This window comes from Aethalodelphis obliquidens, unplaced genomic scaffold (assembly GCF_003676395.1).
Source record: "Aethalodelphis obliquidens isolate GAN/ISIS:26980383/991018 unplaced genomic scaffold, ASM367639v1 scaffold19, whole genome shotgun sequence".
Taxonomy (NCBI): Eukaryota; Metazoa; Chordata; class Mammalia; order Artiodactyla; family Delphinidae; genus Aethalodelphis; species Aethalodelphis obliquidens.
This window is the reverse complement of record NW_020837963.1, coordinates 10129249-10149035: the sequence shown is the minus strand read 5'-3', so window position 1 is coordinate 10149035 and position 19787 is coordinate 10129249. Positions and strand designations below refer to the sequence as shown.

General features: G+C 35.6%; 1 protein-coding gene and 1 long non-coding RNA gene across 13 annotated transcripts in view; one reads left to right on the top strand and one right to left on the bottom strand.

Annotated features, from left to right (window-relative positions):
- Positions 1-17970, bottom strand: part of POLI (DNA polymerase iota) — a 26016-nt gene extending 8046 nt beyond the window's left edge. Inside the window, exons 1-9 of one of the 12 annotated variants that reach the window (XM_027118550.1) lie at positions 17815-17944; positions 16269-16391; positions 14129-14293; positions 9886-10038; positions 7449-7685; positions 6458-6636; positions 5542-5633; positions 3114-3244; positions 2885-2944 (exon numbers count right to left, since the gene is read on the bottom strand). In XM_027118550.1, coding sequence (XP_026974351.1) covers positions 2885-2944; positions 3114-3244; positions 5542-5633; positions 6458-6636; positions 7449-7685; positions 9886-10038; positions 14129-14293; positions 16269-16391; positions 17815-17893 — 1219 coding nt within the window. In that variant the 5' untranslated portion in view covers positions 17894-17944. The other 11 variants (XM_027118551.1, XM_027118547.1, XM_027118554.1 and 8 more) reach the window with 11 other exon arrangements.
- Positions 17971-18066: 96 nt separating this feature from the next.
- Positions 18067-19119, top strand: LOC113626767 (uncharacterized). Its single transcript, XR_003435259.1, has 2 exons — positions 18067-18370; positions 18863-19119. It is a non-coding gene; the product is annotated as an uncharacterized LOC113626767 (long non-coding RNA).
- Positions 19120-19787: the final 668 nt, after the last annotated feature.

Genomic DNA, 19787 nt, shown 5'->3' with positions numbered 1-19787 from the left:
ACACACACACACACACACACACACACACACACACACACACACACACACACAACCACTTAGATATACCATGGTCAAACTGCTGAAAAAGACAGAGAGGTAAATAACTCATCACATAAAGGAGAACAACAATACAACTGTGCCTGGTAACAATTTATTGCCTCTCAGCTACAAATCACCCTTCAGTAACTGCTGTGTGATAATGCGTTGGACTCTAAAATTTTTTTTACATTGAACTCAACTGTTAAGTTTTGTCAGTAGAGAGAACTGGAGGACCATTAAAGGAGAAAGGGTGTTTCTCTTCCTGGTTCCGATGTACTGTCATTTACCTTTTCTTGCTCCCGTAACGCGGTCTGTGTGCAGTGCATATGTGTGGAAATATCCAATAGTGCTGTGCCATACCACATGTGTGTGGAACGCTCAGTCCCTCAGCAACCTCCAGCCCCAGTCTAAGCCTAGTGACCATGTTACCATGGCACTAGCAACTCAAACACTGCACATACCAGGCCTGTGCCATAAACAGCACCCTGACCCTTCCTGCATACCCACCTAATAGGCTTGACTTGCATATGCCACAGAAGGTTGTTTCCTCCAGCTCTTCCTGTGCAGGCACCATACCCTCCACCTTTGCACTAGCAGAAGAATGAAGATTCCTTCAGCATAAACACCTGCCAGTCTCAGCTTTCCCACATCCTGGAGGATTGTTAACAGAAGCCTTCTCAACATGGACACCTGCATACCCCAGCTCATGCGCTGCCCTGCCAGTGAGCAAACTCCCAATATCCCAACACCTCCTGTGCACCCACCAATCAGCCTCAGCTCATCTGTAGATCAGAGCGTGGTATTCTCTTTGCCCAATAACTACGGACCAGCTCTGGGCCAGGTAACTCAAAGGATTTCTCTACCATTCAGTGTTCTGCAACCACACCTTCTCCTTGAGGGTAAGAGGACTCTCTTTTCCAAGTTTGCCCTTCCTTGGGTACTTTTTCTTAGCACTCGGGTACCTCTTAGAGTATCTTTATATCTTTATAGTTACTCCCCTATCATAATTTAGTAATTCTTTGAAACTTTCCCTGTTCAAATTTCTGTGTGGTTATTCTCTCTTGATTGGAACTATTAACAGGAATCTCTCCTGATTAAGCTATTAACAGCTGCCTCCTCATCAAAAATAATGAAAACCAGAAAGCAATGGAATACTATATTCAAAGTATAGAAAGAAACCAGTAAAGGATTATATATCCAGACAAACTGTCATTCAAAAATGCTATTTTGGAGAAGTAGTCCATAAATTTTAGTTAAGTAGAATGGTTTGATAGTGTTGCTCAACTCTTCTTTTCAAATGCAAACGGAACATTCTCCAGGGTAGACCATATGCTAGGCAACAAAATAAGGCACAATATATGTAAAAGGATCGAAGTTACTTTAAGTATGTTCTCTGATCAACTAAAATCAAAATGGACATCAACAAAAAGAAATTTGAAAAATAATCAAATATTTGGAAATTAAACAGCAAATTTCTAAATAAGTTTAAGTGTCAAGGAGGAAATCACAATGGATATTAGAAACTACTTTAGCGTTAATGAAAAAGAAACACAACAAAATTTATGGAATGCAGCTAAAGCACTGCTCAGAAAGAAATGTATAACTTTAAACTTGAATTATTAGAAAAGAAGGTAAGTATAAAATAAATAATGTAAGCTTCCATCTTAAGAAACCAGGAGTGGAAAGGCAAATTAAACCTAAAGCAAGCAGAAAGAAGGAAATAACAAAGATCAGAGCAGAAATAAATGAAATAGAAAGTAGAAAGACAACTGAGAAATCAACGACACCAAAAGCTGAATCTTGGAAAAGATTAACAAAACTGATAAACCTTTGCTAGAATGACCAAGGGAAAAAAAAAAAAAAGAATACACAAATTACCAAAATCAACAATGAAAAAGAGGACATCACTATAGACCCTACAAAAATTAGGATTATAAGGGAATATTAACTTCATGACAACAAATTAGACAGCTTGGATGAAATGCATACATTCCTAGAAGATACAAATGACCAAAACTGACTCAAAATGAATAGAAAATCAGAATAAGCTTGTAACAAATAAAGAAATCAAATTCTTATTCATAAAAGAACAAAGCTAGAGAACTTACACTACCTAATTTCAAAACTTACAACAAAGTATCAAGGCAGGGTGGAACTGGTATAAGGATAAACATATAGATCAATGGAATAAGAAGGTCAAAAATAAACCCTTACATTTATGGTCAATTAGTTTTTGACAATGGTGTTATGGCAATTCAAAGAGGAAAGAACATTCTTTTCAACAAATTCTGTGGAACAACTGGATACCCACATGGAAAAGAAGGAACTAAGACTCTTACTTTACACAAAACATAAAAATTAATTCAAAGTGGATCTAAGTAGAAATCTTAAAACTATAAAATTTCTGAAAGAAAGCATAAGAGGAAATATCTATGACCTTTGAGTTAGGTCAAGAATTTTTAGATGATATCAAAAGTACTATCCATATAAGAAGAAAAAACAAAACAATGAAATACCATTACAGTCATGAGAATGAGTATAATAAAATAAAATGACAGTACTAAATGTCAGTGAGAATATGAAAACACTGGAACCCTCTATACTTTGTTGGTGAGAATCTACATTGTTATATTCACTTTGAAAAAAAATGTGTCAGTTTAGAGTTCAACTTTACCATACAACCCAGGAATTCCACTCCTTGTAATCTACCCAAGATGAACAAAAGCATATACTTGCCCAATGACTTGCACACAAATGTTCACAGCACCATTTTTCGTAACAGTCAAAAACTGGAAACAATCTAAATGCCCATAAAGAAGTTATCTCGTGCTATATAATTAATTACCATAGTTTTGTTTTTTCTGGAGTTGGGAAGCATTCCTAACTGAGTCTTTACTTTTAATATCTATTAAAAAACAACAAAGTTTTCTAGTGAAAATTTCATATAGAATAAAAGTAATAGTTCACTAACTCCCTGTGAAGACTACCCATCTTTGGATCATATTTCTAACTCAAAATTTGTTTTTTTAAGAGTTCGACCTGCCAATTAAATTATCAGAAAATTAGTCCATTACCTATCCCTAACTTCTGAATTATGTGGGATGGAATTGGGCACTGACGACTCTCACGGCTATAGTGCTTCTCAGATGAATACCGACGGATTATTAATCTTATTGTATGTGGCTTCCTTCCATCTTGGCAGACTCTAAAAATAAAGAGAAAGAGGAAACAAGGAATTAGAAAAAGTATTATCTAAAGTTTTTTTAATGGTCCAATATACCTCATGTACCTAAAGGTGCCAGATTTAGTAACCTTAACAATTATAAATACAGTTGATAATTAGGCAGTAGGCAATAAAGGTCCCTGAATATTCCAAGCAAACTTCACAAAGTCTACCTAATAAAGCTCTGAAACTTAAATAAGGCTCTCAGGCCTCATGCAGAATTGAGTGCTATCAGAAAAAGAAAAGAGATAAGATATAATAATAACAAGCCATTTTACAATCCAAATCCAAAACATAACTAAAAATAAATAAAAAACATAACATATTAAAATCAGCAGGAAATTTAAGAAACAGAGAATCATTTACTGACAGAAGCAAATATATAAAAAATGACAATTTTTTACACATGTAAAAAAAATAAGATTACAAAAAAAAAAGTTTTAATGAGATTATTTCTGTCAAAAGCACTCCTCAAATAGATCCAAGGGAGTCAGTAATATCACCATTATATGGCTTTAGAGAAATAATGTGAAAGGCTAATTATATACTATGTTTAGGAAGGTAAGTACTTGTCCATGCATCTTAAAAAGTGTTCCACCCAAATAATCTTGGTTTTAGTGTTGAAAACAAAACTTTTAATGACATGGAAAATCCGCTTATAAAGTAGAAAATCTAATTACTAGAGAAAATAAATGTCATCAAAGAATAACATTTTCCTTTCTATATGTGTCACAAACATAAAATACAAGTATTATTAAACATACTCAAATTGATTTTGAATTAGAAAATTTGGATTTTTGTAGTAAACAATTTTTTTCTTATTGCTTTATCACAAAACTTCTTGACTGCTGCTTTATTAAGATAATATCTTAAATGGTTCCTGTAAACATGTTACTAGTTTAAACATCTTCCAGTTCTATTAAGTTAATATGCAACTCAAAGAGTGCAGTTTGGTTCCTATAACTAATTAAGACATACTAGAAAAAGGTTATACTCTAAGCAATCTTAAGACCAGTGCCTAGGGAATGGATTAATGGACCAGTGCCTAGATGTATGATTTTATACCTCTTACATATCTATAGTATTAATTATCATATGCTTGAGAACATTCACACACACGCACAATTATTTTTTTTGCCATTTACTTAGATGGCATTATACAACTCAGTCACTGATACAAGGGGCCACTATGTAGAAAAGGGAATGCCAAGCAGAGATAAGGAGAAATGGTTAATAGTTATTTCACAGGTTTAGAGCATCTAGACTCATTTCTGGGTTGATGCTTCAAATAAGAGAACCTATAAAATGTATACTTCTTGTGGTTTCTCTACGTACACAACTTTTTCCAGTGACCAGGCATTTCACAGTAGTCTTATATTTAGCTGAAACAAAGCAGATAACCCAGTTTCACTAGCATAGTCACAGGCTCAGCCTGAGTCATATCACTGAAGCTGGGTCATATAGCCAGCCAGTTGCATGCAGCAAATGATGAGCTGCGCGGCCCTGCTCAAGACATGGGATTGCAATGCATGTTGCATGACTGCGAAGTTGAAGGAAATATCACTTTATCAGTTTTCTGAGAGTTACAGTCATCCAAAAACCATTTTCTCTAGTCACATTAGCCATCCTAGCATCATTACAGAAGCACACCTACCCAAAACTGTTAGATCCCTGACACCTCACTTTGAGAAATCAAAGAAATGGGAGGAAAAGAAATGGAGTACTGAGAAATAGATATATGATGGCAAAGAAGCATCAGAAAACTAAATGTCTTGTTCAGTTTATGCAATGCTATTTGTATACTCATAATCCCAACTGACACTCCTCATGTATTTATAGGCCAGTAACCCTGCACATACCCACAATCACTCTCACTGCTCACACATAATCCCATTAAGCTATTCCTTCATCTGACTCCATTTTCTTGCACATGGTCCGAGGCACAGGAGATAAAAGGGTTCTTCTGCTTTCTCCATCAATTTCCTATCCTCAATCATCACAAAGTTTATAGGTGCCGTGATTCTAGAGATACCCATAAAACTCCCTTAGGTTAATGATCAGCAGCTTAAGATCCACAGTAAACCACAATGTTACTAAAATTAAGACCAATGGAAGTAGATGAATTAAATTTAGTTAAAAACATCTGTTACTTTATAATGATCTATCTTTGTATGTTTAGTCTCCAGTTAATCGGTAAGTTCCAAGATAGAACATCAAGTATTCTTTCCATGTACTATACACAGAATCTATAAGATGATACAGCAAAATGGAAAAATCACCTGTTCAAAAGACTAGCAAGTAGCTCTTCAATCTTATTTTTAGCTTCAACTTCTGATGAACATTTTTTAAATGAATCTTCCTCACTAAAGGACTACCAAAGAAGCACAAATAAGGATTAATAAAAACCCAAATAAACATCCCCAATTATCAGTGTATATGTTAAATAAATATTCAACACATTCTTTACTAACTTACCTCATGTACTTAGTTTGAGCCATTTAGTTCACTTTTATATTAAATCTTTTTATCTGCAAGTTATTGTACTCCACTAGAAAGTGCACTGGAAGTCAAGAAAATTACAAAGCTCTAGTACCAATGCCACGCTTTATTGTACAATTACAGTGAGGCTCTTAATCTCCTAGGACTTGAATCTGAGTTTAACCTTGGGCAAGTTATTTAACCTTTCTAAAGTACAGTATCTTCATCTTAAAAAAATAATGGGAGGAAGAGGGAGTAAGGGAGGGGGAAAAGGTATGAACAATAGTACTAACTACCTGGAAGACTCACTGTGAAGATTAACTGGGATAATGTATATATTATTATCCCTCAGGAAAAAAATTCATCAATGTTATCTGGGTGATTATACCTTTCTCCATTTCCTAAACCATTAGACTACTCTGAAAACAAGATTTTTAAAAATTAAAATATTCTGCCTACTGTATACAATATAGGCTATTAAAATTAAGTAGTATTCAATCACAGTGGCTAACTTGAGACTTAAATACTAATTCTTAGATTCAATTTAAGACTATTTATTAATCTACTATAATAAATAGCCTTCTCATAGGAAAGGGATCATGTACTAACCTAAAAAGCAAATTAGAATAGTAAGAACACAGTAGTAAAACTAGAAATCTTTACCTCAAATAATGTGACAACCAGTATTCAGTTAAAATGAACATCATCGCCACGTACCTGAGGAGGTCCTGAGGGGGTCACAGGAGAGTTATCCTCTCCAAAACTGAGCTTCTGGATACGCTGAGCAACTGAAATTCCTAATTCCCTTTCTAATATTTTGGATGAAAAGGTTTGAAGATCACGCACACTACTGATACCCAGTGCTTCCAGACGTTTGGTAGTTTTATAGCCAATACCTAAGCAAAAAGAGATGCATACGGTGTTACAATAGTTTTTCTCTTTAAAATTAGCTAATTAAAATATTATAAAGATATCAACCACGTCTTTTGATACCATAATTTGTATTTTGCTAAGATCAAACTTTATTAAAAATTAGGTTGTTGTTCTGCTCAAGACCTCTGAGTTATGAACCACCTTGAAAACCTAACAACCATAGTATAATATAATGAATAAGGAGACAACCAATAAATGCTGTCTTGATATTGATAAAATGAAATTTTTACCACCTGTTACATAACAATGTGGAAGTATTGAAGAATCATAGTTATTATCCATGTAAAGAAAGACTGTCACTAGAGCAATTAAAATGCATTACCATTTGCTAATTATTAGCTAACTTGACTGATTTCTATACACAATACCACACATTTATATCTGGAGGTAGGAACCATCCCAAATACAACTTCGAGCCAGAAAGCAAACAAACGAATCTTCTCATTAGCGAAACTCCTATGACAAAGTTCTTGCACTAAAACTCAGTCATACTTTACCACAGGAAAAAATTTAATGCTGTGATAAAGGACCATACATTTCCAGGTTATAACTTTCATAATCATATTCAAACTATACAAAAGTAGGTAAAACTAGGAAAATACTTTCATATATATAGATTCCTAATATAGATTCCCTCCAGAAAACGTCAGGTTTTTTGGTTTTCACCAAGAGCCAAGTACACAGGCTCTAAAAATTAATTACACGTAGCTGTAATTTTTAAACTTAAAGAAATACAATAAAACCAATATATATTTTTCAAATATATTTGTCTTACCTGGCATTTTCTTTATGTGGTTCAAACTATGAATGAGATCTTGAGAACTTTCAGGTAGTAAGAGTGTTTGCTGATTTGGTTTAAAGATGCCAGACACTAATTTTGCCAATAATTTATTAGAAGCCACTCCAGCACAGCCTGTGAGACCCAACTGATTATACATGGCTTCCCGCATCTCAGCTGCAATCTGAGATCCAATAAGTAGTCTGATGTGCAAGATGTCATGCAGGTTTATAGCTATAAAAACAGCCAATGTTGTTAAAAGTCACCATCACAAATTTTAATTTTCTTTTTAACAAATGAGTTTTAAAAAGATAAAGGGCTTAATCTATATCCAACCCCCCTTCCCTACCACCATACTGCTACACCACCATACTGCTACACACTTAACTAATCTCTCTTGTCCTTCACAGGAATTCTGTAAAGTAACTACCACAAGTAAATTCCAAGGCCTGTGATAGCAAATGCATACTGGGAGTGCTGAATGATTAACAGATTACAAAAATTGATCACATAAAAAATTCCGACAGACATTGGTAGAACTTTTACTCATGTTTATCTGGAAGTAAGCATAAAAGTAAGTGTTACATTAATGATAAAGCTAACATTACAGCTTTAAAGATCTGAATCTAAACTTTACACACCAGTGGTATGTGCTATTAAAAACAATTTTGGATTTGTATACAGTTTAAGAGATCTTTTATTAAAAGTATAAGGAAATTATATAGAAACAAATGTTCTTAGGTGTGAAAATGACATTAGAGTTATACGAGACAGTCCTTATCCTCAGGAGTATTTACATTTCAAGTGTTATGATGTCTGTAATAGTGGCTCAACAATCTATCAACCAATCAATAAACAGCAAGATAAAGCAAATGTGGCAAAATGATAACAATGGGAGTATCTACAAGGAAGGGCATAATGACTGTTCTCATTATACCAGTCTGTCAACTTTTCTGTAGGTTTAAAAAAAAAAATTAACACAATCTCACGTGGAGGAGAAAGAAGAATTCATGAAGAATTAGATATTTTAGGATATAAGACCTAGCTCTCTGCAATATGTTCTAACAAATAGAATCTAAGTTTGCTTTAAAAATTATACAGAAACACATTTGGAACCTTCTTGCTACCCAGACCTCGTAAGTGACAAAAGAGCACAGGTACAAAAGACACATGAAAGCTTCATATCTTCTTCTAAGGCAGAATGGTAGCTCTACTTCTTTTCTTCTTTAATATCAGGGAGGTGGATAATGACTGGAGATTGATCCACCAGCACTCAAAAAGGGGGAATAAGAGAAAGCACATGCTGCCTGAAACCTATGAGCAAGTATGTCAGGACAAGTCTTAGAGAAAAGCAGAGTAGCTTGCCTTCTACGTGGTATGATTTGGAAGTCACCAGCAGTCACAAGATGTTTGAAAGCCTAATTAGATATTCAGTAGAGTTGATTGCAGCTTATTTTCAAATGCAAATAACCCTGGAAATACCATCAGTCATTCATACTTTAATACACGAAGGAGAGGAACCATTCTGTTTTCTTGCTAAGAGTTGGCAAAGATTATTTGAACTGATTAAATATGAGCTTGCAAAATATGGCAGGTAGCCCTGGACAAGCTTCCACAAGGGCTAACTTGGGAGGGTCTTGATGCCTTGGGAGAATAGAAGTGAACAAGCAAAGAGGCAGCAAAGGCAAATTTAGTCTACCTAAAATTTTGCTTAAAAATGGTTTTAAGAAAATCAAAAACTACTCTAAAAAGCCAACTCCTGTAACTTAAGGATGACCTAAAGAGTCATCCTCTTTAAAAACGATAACACAGGGACTTCCCTAGTGGCACAGTGGTTAAGAATCTGCCTGCCAATGCAGGGAACATGGGTTCGATCCCCACTCCAGGAAGATCCCACAGACCACAGAGCAACTAAGCCCGTGTACCACAACTACTGAGCATGCACTCTAGAGCCCGCAAGCCACAACTACTGAGCCCGCGTGCCACAACTACCGAGCCCGCGTGCCACAACTACCGAAGCCTAGGCACCTAGAGCCCGTGCTCCGCAACGAGAAGCTACCGCAATGAGAAGCCTGCGCACCACAACAAAGAGTAGCCCCACTCACAACTAGAGAAAGCCTGCGCACAGCAACGAAGACGCAATGCAGCCAAAAAATTAAAAAATAAAATAAAAACCGTAATACAGGACTGTGTCAGAGAAATGAAAAGTGCACAAAGCACTGAGCTGCATGTCATCAAAATATGATTTTCTGCCTATTTAATATGGAATATCAATACCTGATTTTAATCATCTTAGACTGCTGAAATATGGCTAATATATCCAACAAAAGCCAGAATACTTTCAGAAAGACATAATCGACTCTCTGAACTGACTGAACATTAAGAAATGTAGATACTTTTAGTTACTAAATTGAATGAATAAGAACCCACTTACGCTGATTACCGTATACATGACCCGACACAGTCAGTGCTGAGGGTTCATCCCTTTGAAGCTGCTCTAGTCTCTTCTCAACCATTTCTGTTAGATCCACAAAATTTTCATCAAATCCGAGTCTCTCAACAACTGGACTAAATTCTTCCAACAACTCTAAATTAAAATAACATTGGAGCACAGATGTAACTGAAGTTGTAACTAGAATAGATTTAACTCTTTTATGCTTAAAAAAATAACAAAATATGTTGTTAAAGGTTTTACATATATTCACAGTCCCATAATATCTTTAATAAAGTCCTCAGTTAACTGGGATTTTTTTTTCTGTACCACATTCTGAGTAAAGGCAATATTTTCCGACAAAATAAGTCCAAAAATAACATTTCCTGGGCAGATGCTCATAGCAATAAATTTCTCAATCTCCTATACCTATAATTTCTCTATCTGTAGTACATTAAACATCAATGCTTATAGTTAATTATGATCTTGAAGCAGTAGGTCAAAGAATAAATTATAGTCTGCTTAGAAAAGTAAAAACAAGTAATAATATATTCTAGCTATGTTTTTCATAAGAATTTTAAAACAGCAAAACAAAATAAAATTTAAAATGTCCAGTTAATACTAATCCAAAGAGAAAAGTTACTTAATTTTCAAAATATACTACAATGCAATACTTTTTGATTAGTCACCCTCCAGCACATTCCTTAAGGGCAGAGATGGCCCATGACTTACATGTATTTGAATGCCCAGCCTCTAACAGAATGCCTAGTCCATAACTCAAACGTTTACTAAATTGAGCTGAACCAGGATTTGAAATAAGTTCAAAAAGACTTATCAATTCTCATTTTTAGGATTAAAACTAATAATTTGAAATCATTAAGAAGAATTTTCACTTCTCTCTGAATCACCTATGATACCAGCTGGATGGCAGAAAACAATCTATTAGCCTCTTATTATATAAAAATGCATAGGTTCTTAAAGTCCTATAATATGAAAGCTCTGTTTTATTGATGCCAACACTGATAACAGCAGGAAAAAACAATTAATAAAGACAACAGTGTGATCTGGTAACCACCAAAAATCACTTTCAACCTACCTAGAGAAAACCATATATCTACTCTGAGGAAAAACTGACAATGTGTCTGACCATATAAAAGGATTCTTTTGAATTTCCCTCATCAATTTCTGCTTTTCCTCCCCAAAAGTATATACCTGATGTCCAGCAGTAACAGATAGAAAATAAAAGTTTATCAAAACAATACTATATAAAAAACAAAGAACAAGTTAAGTGCTAAGGAGAAAAGCAAATTAAGTACCGAATCATGCACAAAGCTGGTGGATCACTGAATATTGATTGATTATATTGGTTCTATTACTAGGTCATAGGAATAAATCACTTATCCATTCCTGAAGTTAACCTCTTTTTTGCTGTCAACTTGTCAACTCCATAAACAAGAGGCATTTATTAAACATATGATTACACAAGGCCAAAGAGAGGAGTTATAATTAGAGAAAAAACTATCTAGACAAAAATGTAATACTGTAGAATAAAAATATGAAATAAACAATAAGGTTATACATCATAAATAGGTCTGAAATAAATTCAGTATAGGACTATTAGGCTATGTTCCTATTTCAACTCAGATAATACCATGAAAAAAATTAACAAAATAACATTTTATTGATGCATAAATCATACTTAGAATATTTATTGTTATTATATTAGTGCATTTTTAATTCTTTCAAGATACTACTTTATAAGTTAAGAATCAGCATAAAAACTAAGATTTACTCATTGAATTTCCAGTAGATATTTTCACTGTGAAGAGTTGCAGTGGCACAGAAATCATAAGAGAAAGACTGATAAGTCTGACAACATAATGTCAGACAATACACAAACTGGAAAAGTAAAAAACATGAAACACAAATTGGAAATACATTTATAACACATGACCATCAAAGGGCTAATTTCCTTAACTTCCCCAAACAATGACACAAACCAATCAGAAAACAGAGGAGCAATCTAAATAAAAACGGGCCCAAGTGGAAAGGCCATTCACAGAAAACATATATAAATGACCAAAAATACATGAAAAAATGCTCACACTTACTTATAGAGAAATGCAAATCAAAACAATGATTTACTATTTTTTCTGCCTATAGGCAAAATCTTTATGAATATCTAATACTGTCATACATACTAGCAATATGTTGGGACAACCTCAAGTGCAACATATAGCAGTATTTCTAATGCAAATTATCTTTGATCTAGCAATTAAACTTTAGGAACTTACTTTAAGGATATCTTCATGAAAGTATGTGAAAATTTCTGTATGAAAATGTCTACTGAAGCATATATTTGTAAGAGCAAAAAGTTGGTAACAGAAATAATCCCTCACTATCAGGGAAGCCACATAATTTACAAGATATCTTTTGAACAAAAGGAGGTGCTATTAATAATTACATAGGGACAATGGGCATAAAGTGGGACATACTGTCTTCATATCAGTAAAGGAATGGTTAAATGTTTGGGACAAAATACAACAGAATACTGTGCAGGCACTAAAAAGAATGAGGAAGAGCTATATGAATGAGATGAAAGATCACCAAGAACAAAGGCAAGATGCACACTGTCTGTATTATATCACCTCTTCTATGTACAGTAAAAATTAACTTCTGAGTATTCAGATACACACACATAATTGTGCACATTGTCTATTCACACACAGACATATACACATATGTGGCGGAAGGGGTTTGGGTCATTGTTTTACACATGTGGAAAAACCTGATACTGGTTTTTGCATCTTGCCTTCTACTCACTCAACAAGGCACATCTCTATGAGTCAGACAGTACAGCACCAATTCATTCTTTTTAATAGCCATATAATATTCTATCATAGAGAAGTCTTAGTTTATTTAGCCATTCTCACCCTGGTGAGCAATTGTTTTCATTCCATATTTTTAGCAATTATGAACCATGCTACAAGAAACATTTTTGTACATACACATTATTTTAGTTCTATTAGATAAATCCCCAGCAGTGGTATTATTGGGTTAAAGAACATAATAGGTATCTTTAATTTCAAAACATGTTTCTAGATTGCTTTCTTGAAAAGGCTGTAATACTTTGTTTCTACTTTTTCTCACATTCTTATTTTTAGTACTAATGAATTTGAGCATTCTTTTTCCACATTGTTGAATTTGCTCTTTTTGTTAATTGCCTATTCATATCCTTTGTCCATTTTTCTTAAGTTTCTTTTTCTTGTTAATTCCTAAGAGCTCTTGGATATTATATTTAATGCTTTCATCTGAAAACTGCTACAAATAACCAAAGAACAAGTAAACAAAAACAATAGCAGGGCTTCCGTGGTGGCGCAGTGCTTGAGAGTCCGCCTGCCGATGCAGGGGACACGGGTTCGTGCCCCGGTCCGGGAAGATCCCACATGCCGCAGAGCGGCTGGGCCCGTGAGCCATGGCCACTGAGCCTGCGCGTCCGGAGCCTGTGCTCCGCAACGGGAGAGGCCACAACAGTGAGAGGCCCACGGACAGCAAAAAAAAAAAAAAAAAAAGAATTTACTAAAACAATAGCAAACAAGATAAATAAAAAGCTGATCCTTATACATTTTAAAACTGTATATATTTGCCATATGCCAGTACAACACATGGTTTCATTTTTCCTGTAATTTACTAAAACACTAAGATTCAAACCCAAACCTTAGTAAGGGGGAGTTTATCTACACTGAAATATTTAATATATACATAAAATCTAAGAAAAAAATATACTCCTTATCTTTGCTAATACTTCCTAACAAATTGGTTTTTAATTATGTTAATCAAACATTACAGAAGCCTCTCTCAACTCCCATTAGTGCATTAGAGTACAGCATATTTCTTCATAGTTTATTTAAACTTGGCATTTAAACTTATAATTAAAAATACCTGGTTCTTTTTGGTTTATCTTCTCCCATTTTCTCACTTAAAAATTTTTTTACATTTTCTCATATTTATGTAAACATCAGCGTGACAGAGTTCAAATTCGTTCCAACTATACATTTTTGTCACCGTTACTCATAATATATTAAGTCATTCTCATATAAATTTTTTTTACATGGGAAAGCCCCAAAATAAAAGGAAACTGACTTATGCATTTTACATTTATTAAAAGATTCATGTAGTTAACAGGCATCCTATATAAAAATTAATGCTGAAATTATATTGCCCATAATCTGTACCTGTAACGTACCTGTAACCTTATATGACACCTCTCTGTAACGAGTCAAATCTTCTCCATTAACTAACACTAGCTGTGGACACTTTTCTTTTGCATCTCTGACATTCATAAGTTTCTTAACTCCAAGTTCCCTAGCTTCATAGTTGCAGGTAACCACCAAAAATTTCTGCTGAACCCCTATAAGAAATAAATATTTTATGAGAAAAATATTTTATGAGGATTAAAAATAAAATTTAAAATATAATTTACTTATTCCATATTATAGGTGTAATACCATGTTTTGATAAGAATAAAAAGCTCTCAGTTAAAAAATACAGCCTCCATTCATCAAAGCTCTATGAAGTACAATTTAACAAAAATTAGCACAAACGAGCAATTCTATGAATTCTGCAAAAAGATACAAATAAAATCCTTCGAGGATTTTTTTCAAACAATACAAAACCAAAGAATTAACTCTATATAACTTTATATATAACTCTAGGCCATGTTTTACCAAAAAATAAAGCAGATGAAAATAACTGAGTACAATTAACTACCGGTTGCTGCTAGAAAACCTAACTTGTCTTCCGAGTAACTTTCCAATGAATATAAAGCAATGTTCTGTTACAAGTGCCAACCTACAGCAATTACTAGGGATCTCCCCCAATCAGTGTTCTAATTATTGAACTGTTCTTCATAGTAATCTTCAGAAAAGATTATAGAGAGTGAGGTGGCATTATGAGCCCCCTCCTTATCAAAATGATTAAGTTATGATCATCTACAGACTGTTTAAAAATTCTAGTTTTCCGGTAGCTTAAAATTGCTAAAATTATTTGCTTTTCTCTTTACACAAGTTGACTACTTGTTTACCACTATTAAAGTAACGTTCATCTAAAATATGTAAAACACAAATATGTAGATGGGGAAAAAAAGGTTATGTCCATTCCCCTAATGTAAGACATTTTGTTTCTAAAGTGTTGATACTATAAACAAGGCAAAGAAACATTATTTCGTATATTTTTGATATACCAGATTATGCCCAAAAATAGAAGCACTGGGTCAAAAGTAATAATTTATGATTCACCAGTGAACTATGTAAAAAATCAGATTAGTAACTTCCTTAACTAAAAAAGTAGTCTTTTAATGCAGGATTAATGGACTCACCATTATGTCACCAGCCCAAGTTAAGTAGTCATATATTTGCTTAGTACAAATGGAAGACTATGCTGCTTTCTCCTAGAAACTTTCAGCATTATATCCCTCACTTCCTGGTAATCATTCATTCCTGCATCTTAATTACACAATACCTTTTTACTAATCATTACTTACAGAACATCTTGTTACCATGCTACTAGTTAGAAATGCCTTCAGAAGAAAATTGAGGTCCCCTAATCCTAACTCCTTGACAGCCTTAATTTTAAAGATCCTAGACTGACCTTGGCATACCAAAAACTAGTCATCAGTCATCCCTCTGTTCCTTAGTAAATCAACTAGGCTGAGTTGAATTGGGTACTTATCAAAACCAAAATAGACAACAGAGGGAAGCGGCAGGTGAACCAAAATTGCTCTTTATGCTTTTACTAAAAGATAAATCCTTACTACATGCATAAAATAAATTTTTAGAAATTTAAATTACTTTCCCAATTTAAGATATAATAAAAAAAAGAAAGTTTTTTTAAAAAGCCAACATAATAGTAAGTAGATCCCCAATGTGAAATTTCTCTTTGCCTTTTAAAGATACTTATGATTTTATGGAAAATTTGTACTGTATGCCTTAACATTTTGGGTTCTGTTCAAAATCCAACTATTTTGTCGAATGTTACACAATTCAACAGTTAATTTCAAAAGTGAGAGACTAGATGACAACTTCCATTAAAATTAATAAAAGAGATTGTTCTTGAGATAAGATGGTTGTAAAATTTCAAACATTGAGAAAAAGACTAAAAGTTTATCATGGTCTCTCTGATCATCCATTTGGTGAACTATACTACTTGTGTCACATTCACCATTTATTAAACGATTATAAAGTTTACACCTGTAGTGAAGCAAAGATTACTGTCTATAAAGCGTCACAGAACTGCTTCCAACATTTATTAATATGGTTAATAAATCATAATATAATAAATAACGAATCCTATTACACAAAGAAAATAGTATCAAACTCCAGAATTACCTAAAGGTTTGCCCTTTAGTTCTGGATGTGAGATCATTTCTACTTGTGCGTAAAAGCAATCCAGATCCACGTGTACTATGACTCTAGATGAAGAGCTTCCTGCTGGCACCACTTGATCATGGACTGTGGCACAATATGCAAAGAAACATAAAAATACATTCAGACAGCTTATCGCCTCTGAGCAACTGCCAGCCCCTTAAAACATGGCAACTGAGAAAGAAGAATGCAGAGCGATTTTTAAAGTTTTTTTCCTGGATTTATCACATGTGTCAAAGCATCTAAAAATTACAAAGACATGAGAGAAACTCCACCCACAGTGGAGTCTTCAGTCCTGTTTATTTACTATTTCTTTGTATACTATATTTTTCTCAGGATAGTAATAAATTTAAGGAAAAAAATTATCAATAATGGAAGATTGCAAGAGGTAATCCTAGGACTTGGAAGTTTATGGGAAAATTTAGAGAAAGTTGCAAGGGGCAGAAAAGTTTAAACACTGATCTTTCAACCAACTTAAAAAGTATTCTAAGTGGCATGTCCTTAAATTAAAAAAATAATCTGAAATACAAAGCAGCACAAGACAGAACCTATGGGTCCCGATGGACTACATCTAGCTCCCATATGATATCAAGATTAGCTGGTTCAATGCTGAATACCCAATACCTAAAACAGAGACTGGCATGTAATAGACTACCAATGAATACTTGCTAAATTGCAAGACAGAGTAAATATTTCCTGGATTTTAAAAGTGGTTCATGTCTTGAGGGAAGGGGTAGAGGGATAAGACAGAGGAGACTACAGCTCTTAACACCAGTTAAAAACAAGGCAGGCTAAATGCAATGTGGTTTTCTGGTTTGGAGCCCGGAACAGAAAAAAATTAAGTGGAAAAAAAATGGTAAAATCTGAATAAAGCTTGTCCTTTCATTAATAGTATGCCAATGTTACTTTCTTAGTTTTGACAAATGTATCACGGTGATGTAAGATATTAAAGTTAGGAAAAGCTATCTGTTCATCTCTCTGTAATTCTAAAATTATTATAAAATTTAAGTTTTTTAAAAAGGGGGCGGGGGTCTAGGAGGCAGGGAAGGAGAGCCTTGGCCCCAGGCCCGAGGATTGGCGCGCTGCAAAGTAGGGTCCAGAGGCTGGAAGTGGGTCACCGAAGAGGCTGCCACTGCAGACGTGCCTCGTCCCCGGTTCCGAGCTGCGCCGTCCCTTCCCGTCTGGGCTGAGCCGGGGCCCCAACCTTTGCCAAACGGGCGACAAGTTTCCCCGCTACTGCAACCTTTAGGCGGCCGGGGACTCTTCCGCTTTCACTGGGCTGTTTCAGGGATTACAAATGCAACCTCGATTAACCAACTGACGCGCCCACCCTACTCCTACTGGTCAAAAAATCCCTCTCGGGATCTTGGCCTCAAAACACCGGGCAGCGAAGGGCAGCTCTCTCAGCGGAGCCCGGAAAACGAAAGGACCCGAGCCGGGCGGGACGGTCGCACCCCAACGGCCGCCGCCACTGCCCCGGGAGTCCTCCCGCCCCGCGCTGCTCATTTACACCAAGGGAGGCCGCCGGGCTCCTCAGGCCCCAGCGCACCCGGCGAGCTGCCTGCTGCCCACGTCTCGGCCCGCTCCATGGCCAGAGCCGCGTCCTCCTCCTCGTCGCGGTCGCCTTCTTCCTCAGGCTCCACCCCCTGCTTCTGCGTCCCGCCCCAGCGGCCAACCGCAGGGCAGCTTCCGACCGCTTCCGCCCGGTCTCCAGGGAAGCCGCTCCGGGCTGGCGCCTGCGCGGTCTGCGCCGACCCGCGGGCTGCTCCGAAGGACTCGCCGGCTGGGAATCCTCCAGACCAGCGTGCGGGGGTTCCCTCTCGCCCAGCAGTGAATGAGAGATTGCCTTACCAAACAGCTCATTTTTTTCTTAAGGTCTTCGGAGTGAGTCCCACACCACAAATTTTAACTGTTTATCTTTACTAAGAAGCCAGCCTGTTCTCCTGATAACTGTTAGCAGAATTGCTAACCCTTAGCCGCTGAATGATTTATGCTGATGGAGTTGGGGGAAAGGATGGAAATTATGGTGACAGCAAGGCGACCATGTAAACTAATATGATTAGCAAGTATGTTAAAGTTTGCGTTTTGTTTGTTTGGTGTTTGATTCAAAGATACTGTGACAGATTGGACCCCTGAATTTTTAATCATTTAAACTGAATAGGATTTTGATACATGAGCTTTGGAGTCGGGTAAAATTCTCAATCCAGACCCTCCAACTTGCTAACTGTGACTTTGGGCAGGTTAAATAACTGCTCTGAACCTGTTTCTGCACTGTTTAAAAAAAAAAAAAAAAAAAGGTCTTGAGTGTATTGGGATTAAATGAACGAATGAAAACTAACATACGCTTAAATATTCCAATGAATATAAAACACCTGGGACATGGAAGGTTAGAAGGTGCTCAAAAAATGTTCATTCTCTTTGCTTTCTGTTAAGATGCCTTTTGTGCCTGTGTGTGTTTCTTCCAACAGAAAATTTGGAAATTTCTGTGCATGTGTGTGTGAATGAATATATATATATATATATATATATTCACACAATTATTTTGATTTTTTTTACAGGATTCTTTCATAAATAGGTTGTGAAAACTTTGAGAAACCCATTAAAGGACATGCTGATGCATCCATAAAGAAGGAATAACAGGCAGAGCTGGGGCTCGGTGGTTTGGAGACCAGGTCTTCCTCTTTGGGTATCTTACTCTTAGACATCTGGACCAGTTCCTTCAAACTCTCCAGTATGGGATCTAAGACACCAATTTAAAGCTATCCTGCTTTCTTTGTGATTGCTATTTGCTAAGTCTAGATAAAGTACTTTTGAATTAAGTGCCTCTTTGGCTATCATCAAGGGTCCAATTACTTGTAGACAACTAAGGTATTTTGTTTCAATTCCTCCATGTTGAGAATGATACAAACCAGGGAAATACCATGGCAGATTAAAACAGTTCCTTTATAAGAGCCCTAGGGTCACTAACACTCAACAGCTTGACTAAAAGTGAACCAGCATTGAAAAACAACACACATAAGCCCTCTTTAATTGAATTTATTTCCCTGTCAATTGTCAAACTGAAGAGTGACTTTAAATTTAGTAGAATAGACAAATGGAACCTTGCAACCATAGGGGAGCGAGCCAGGCTGGCTTTGTAGCTCTGCACTTAGAAGGGCCCCTCAGTTGATTTAATGTTCTCCTGTTGCTGTCTTGAAATTCTTAATAATTTTTGAACAAGGGAGCCCTCATTTCCATGTTGCATTGGACCTCACAAATTATTAGCCAGTGCTGGGAACAGAGGAGGGAAGTGGCATAGAAAAGAACACTTACAAAACACCTGTATGTCAGGCACAGCCCTAAGAGCTTAAAACAGATTATGTCATTCAATATGCCTTAGAGGGTAGGTATCATCATTCTTATTTTACCAAAGATGAAACAGGCCAGCAGAGACTAAGACGCTTACTCAAGATTATGAATCTATTAATGGTAAATCTACTTTCC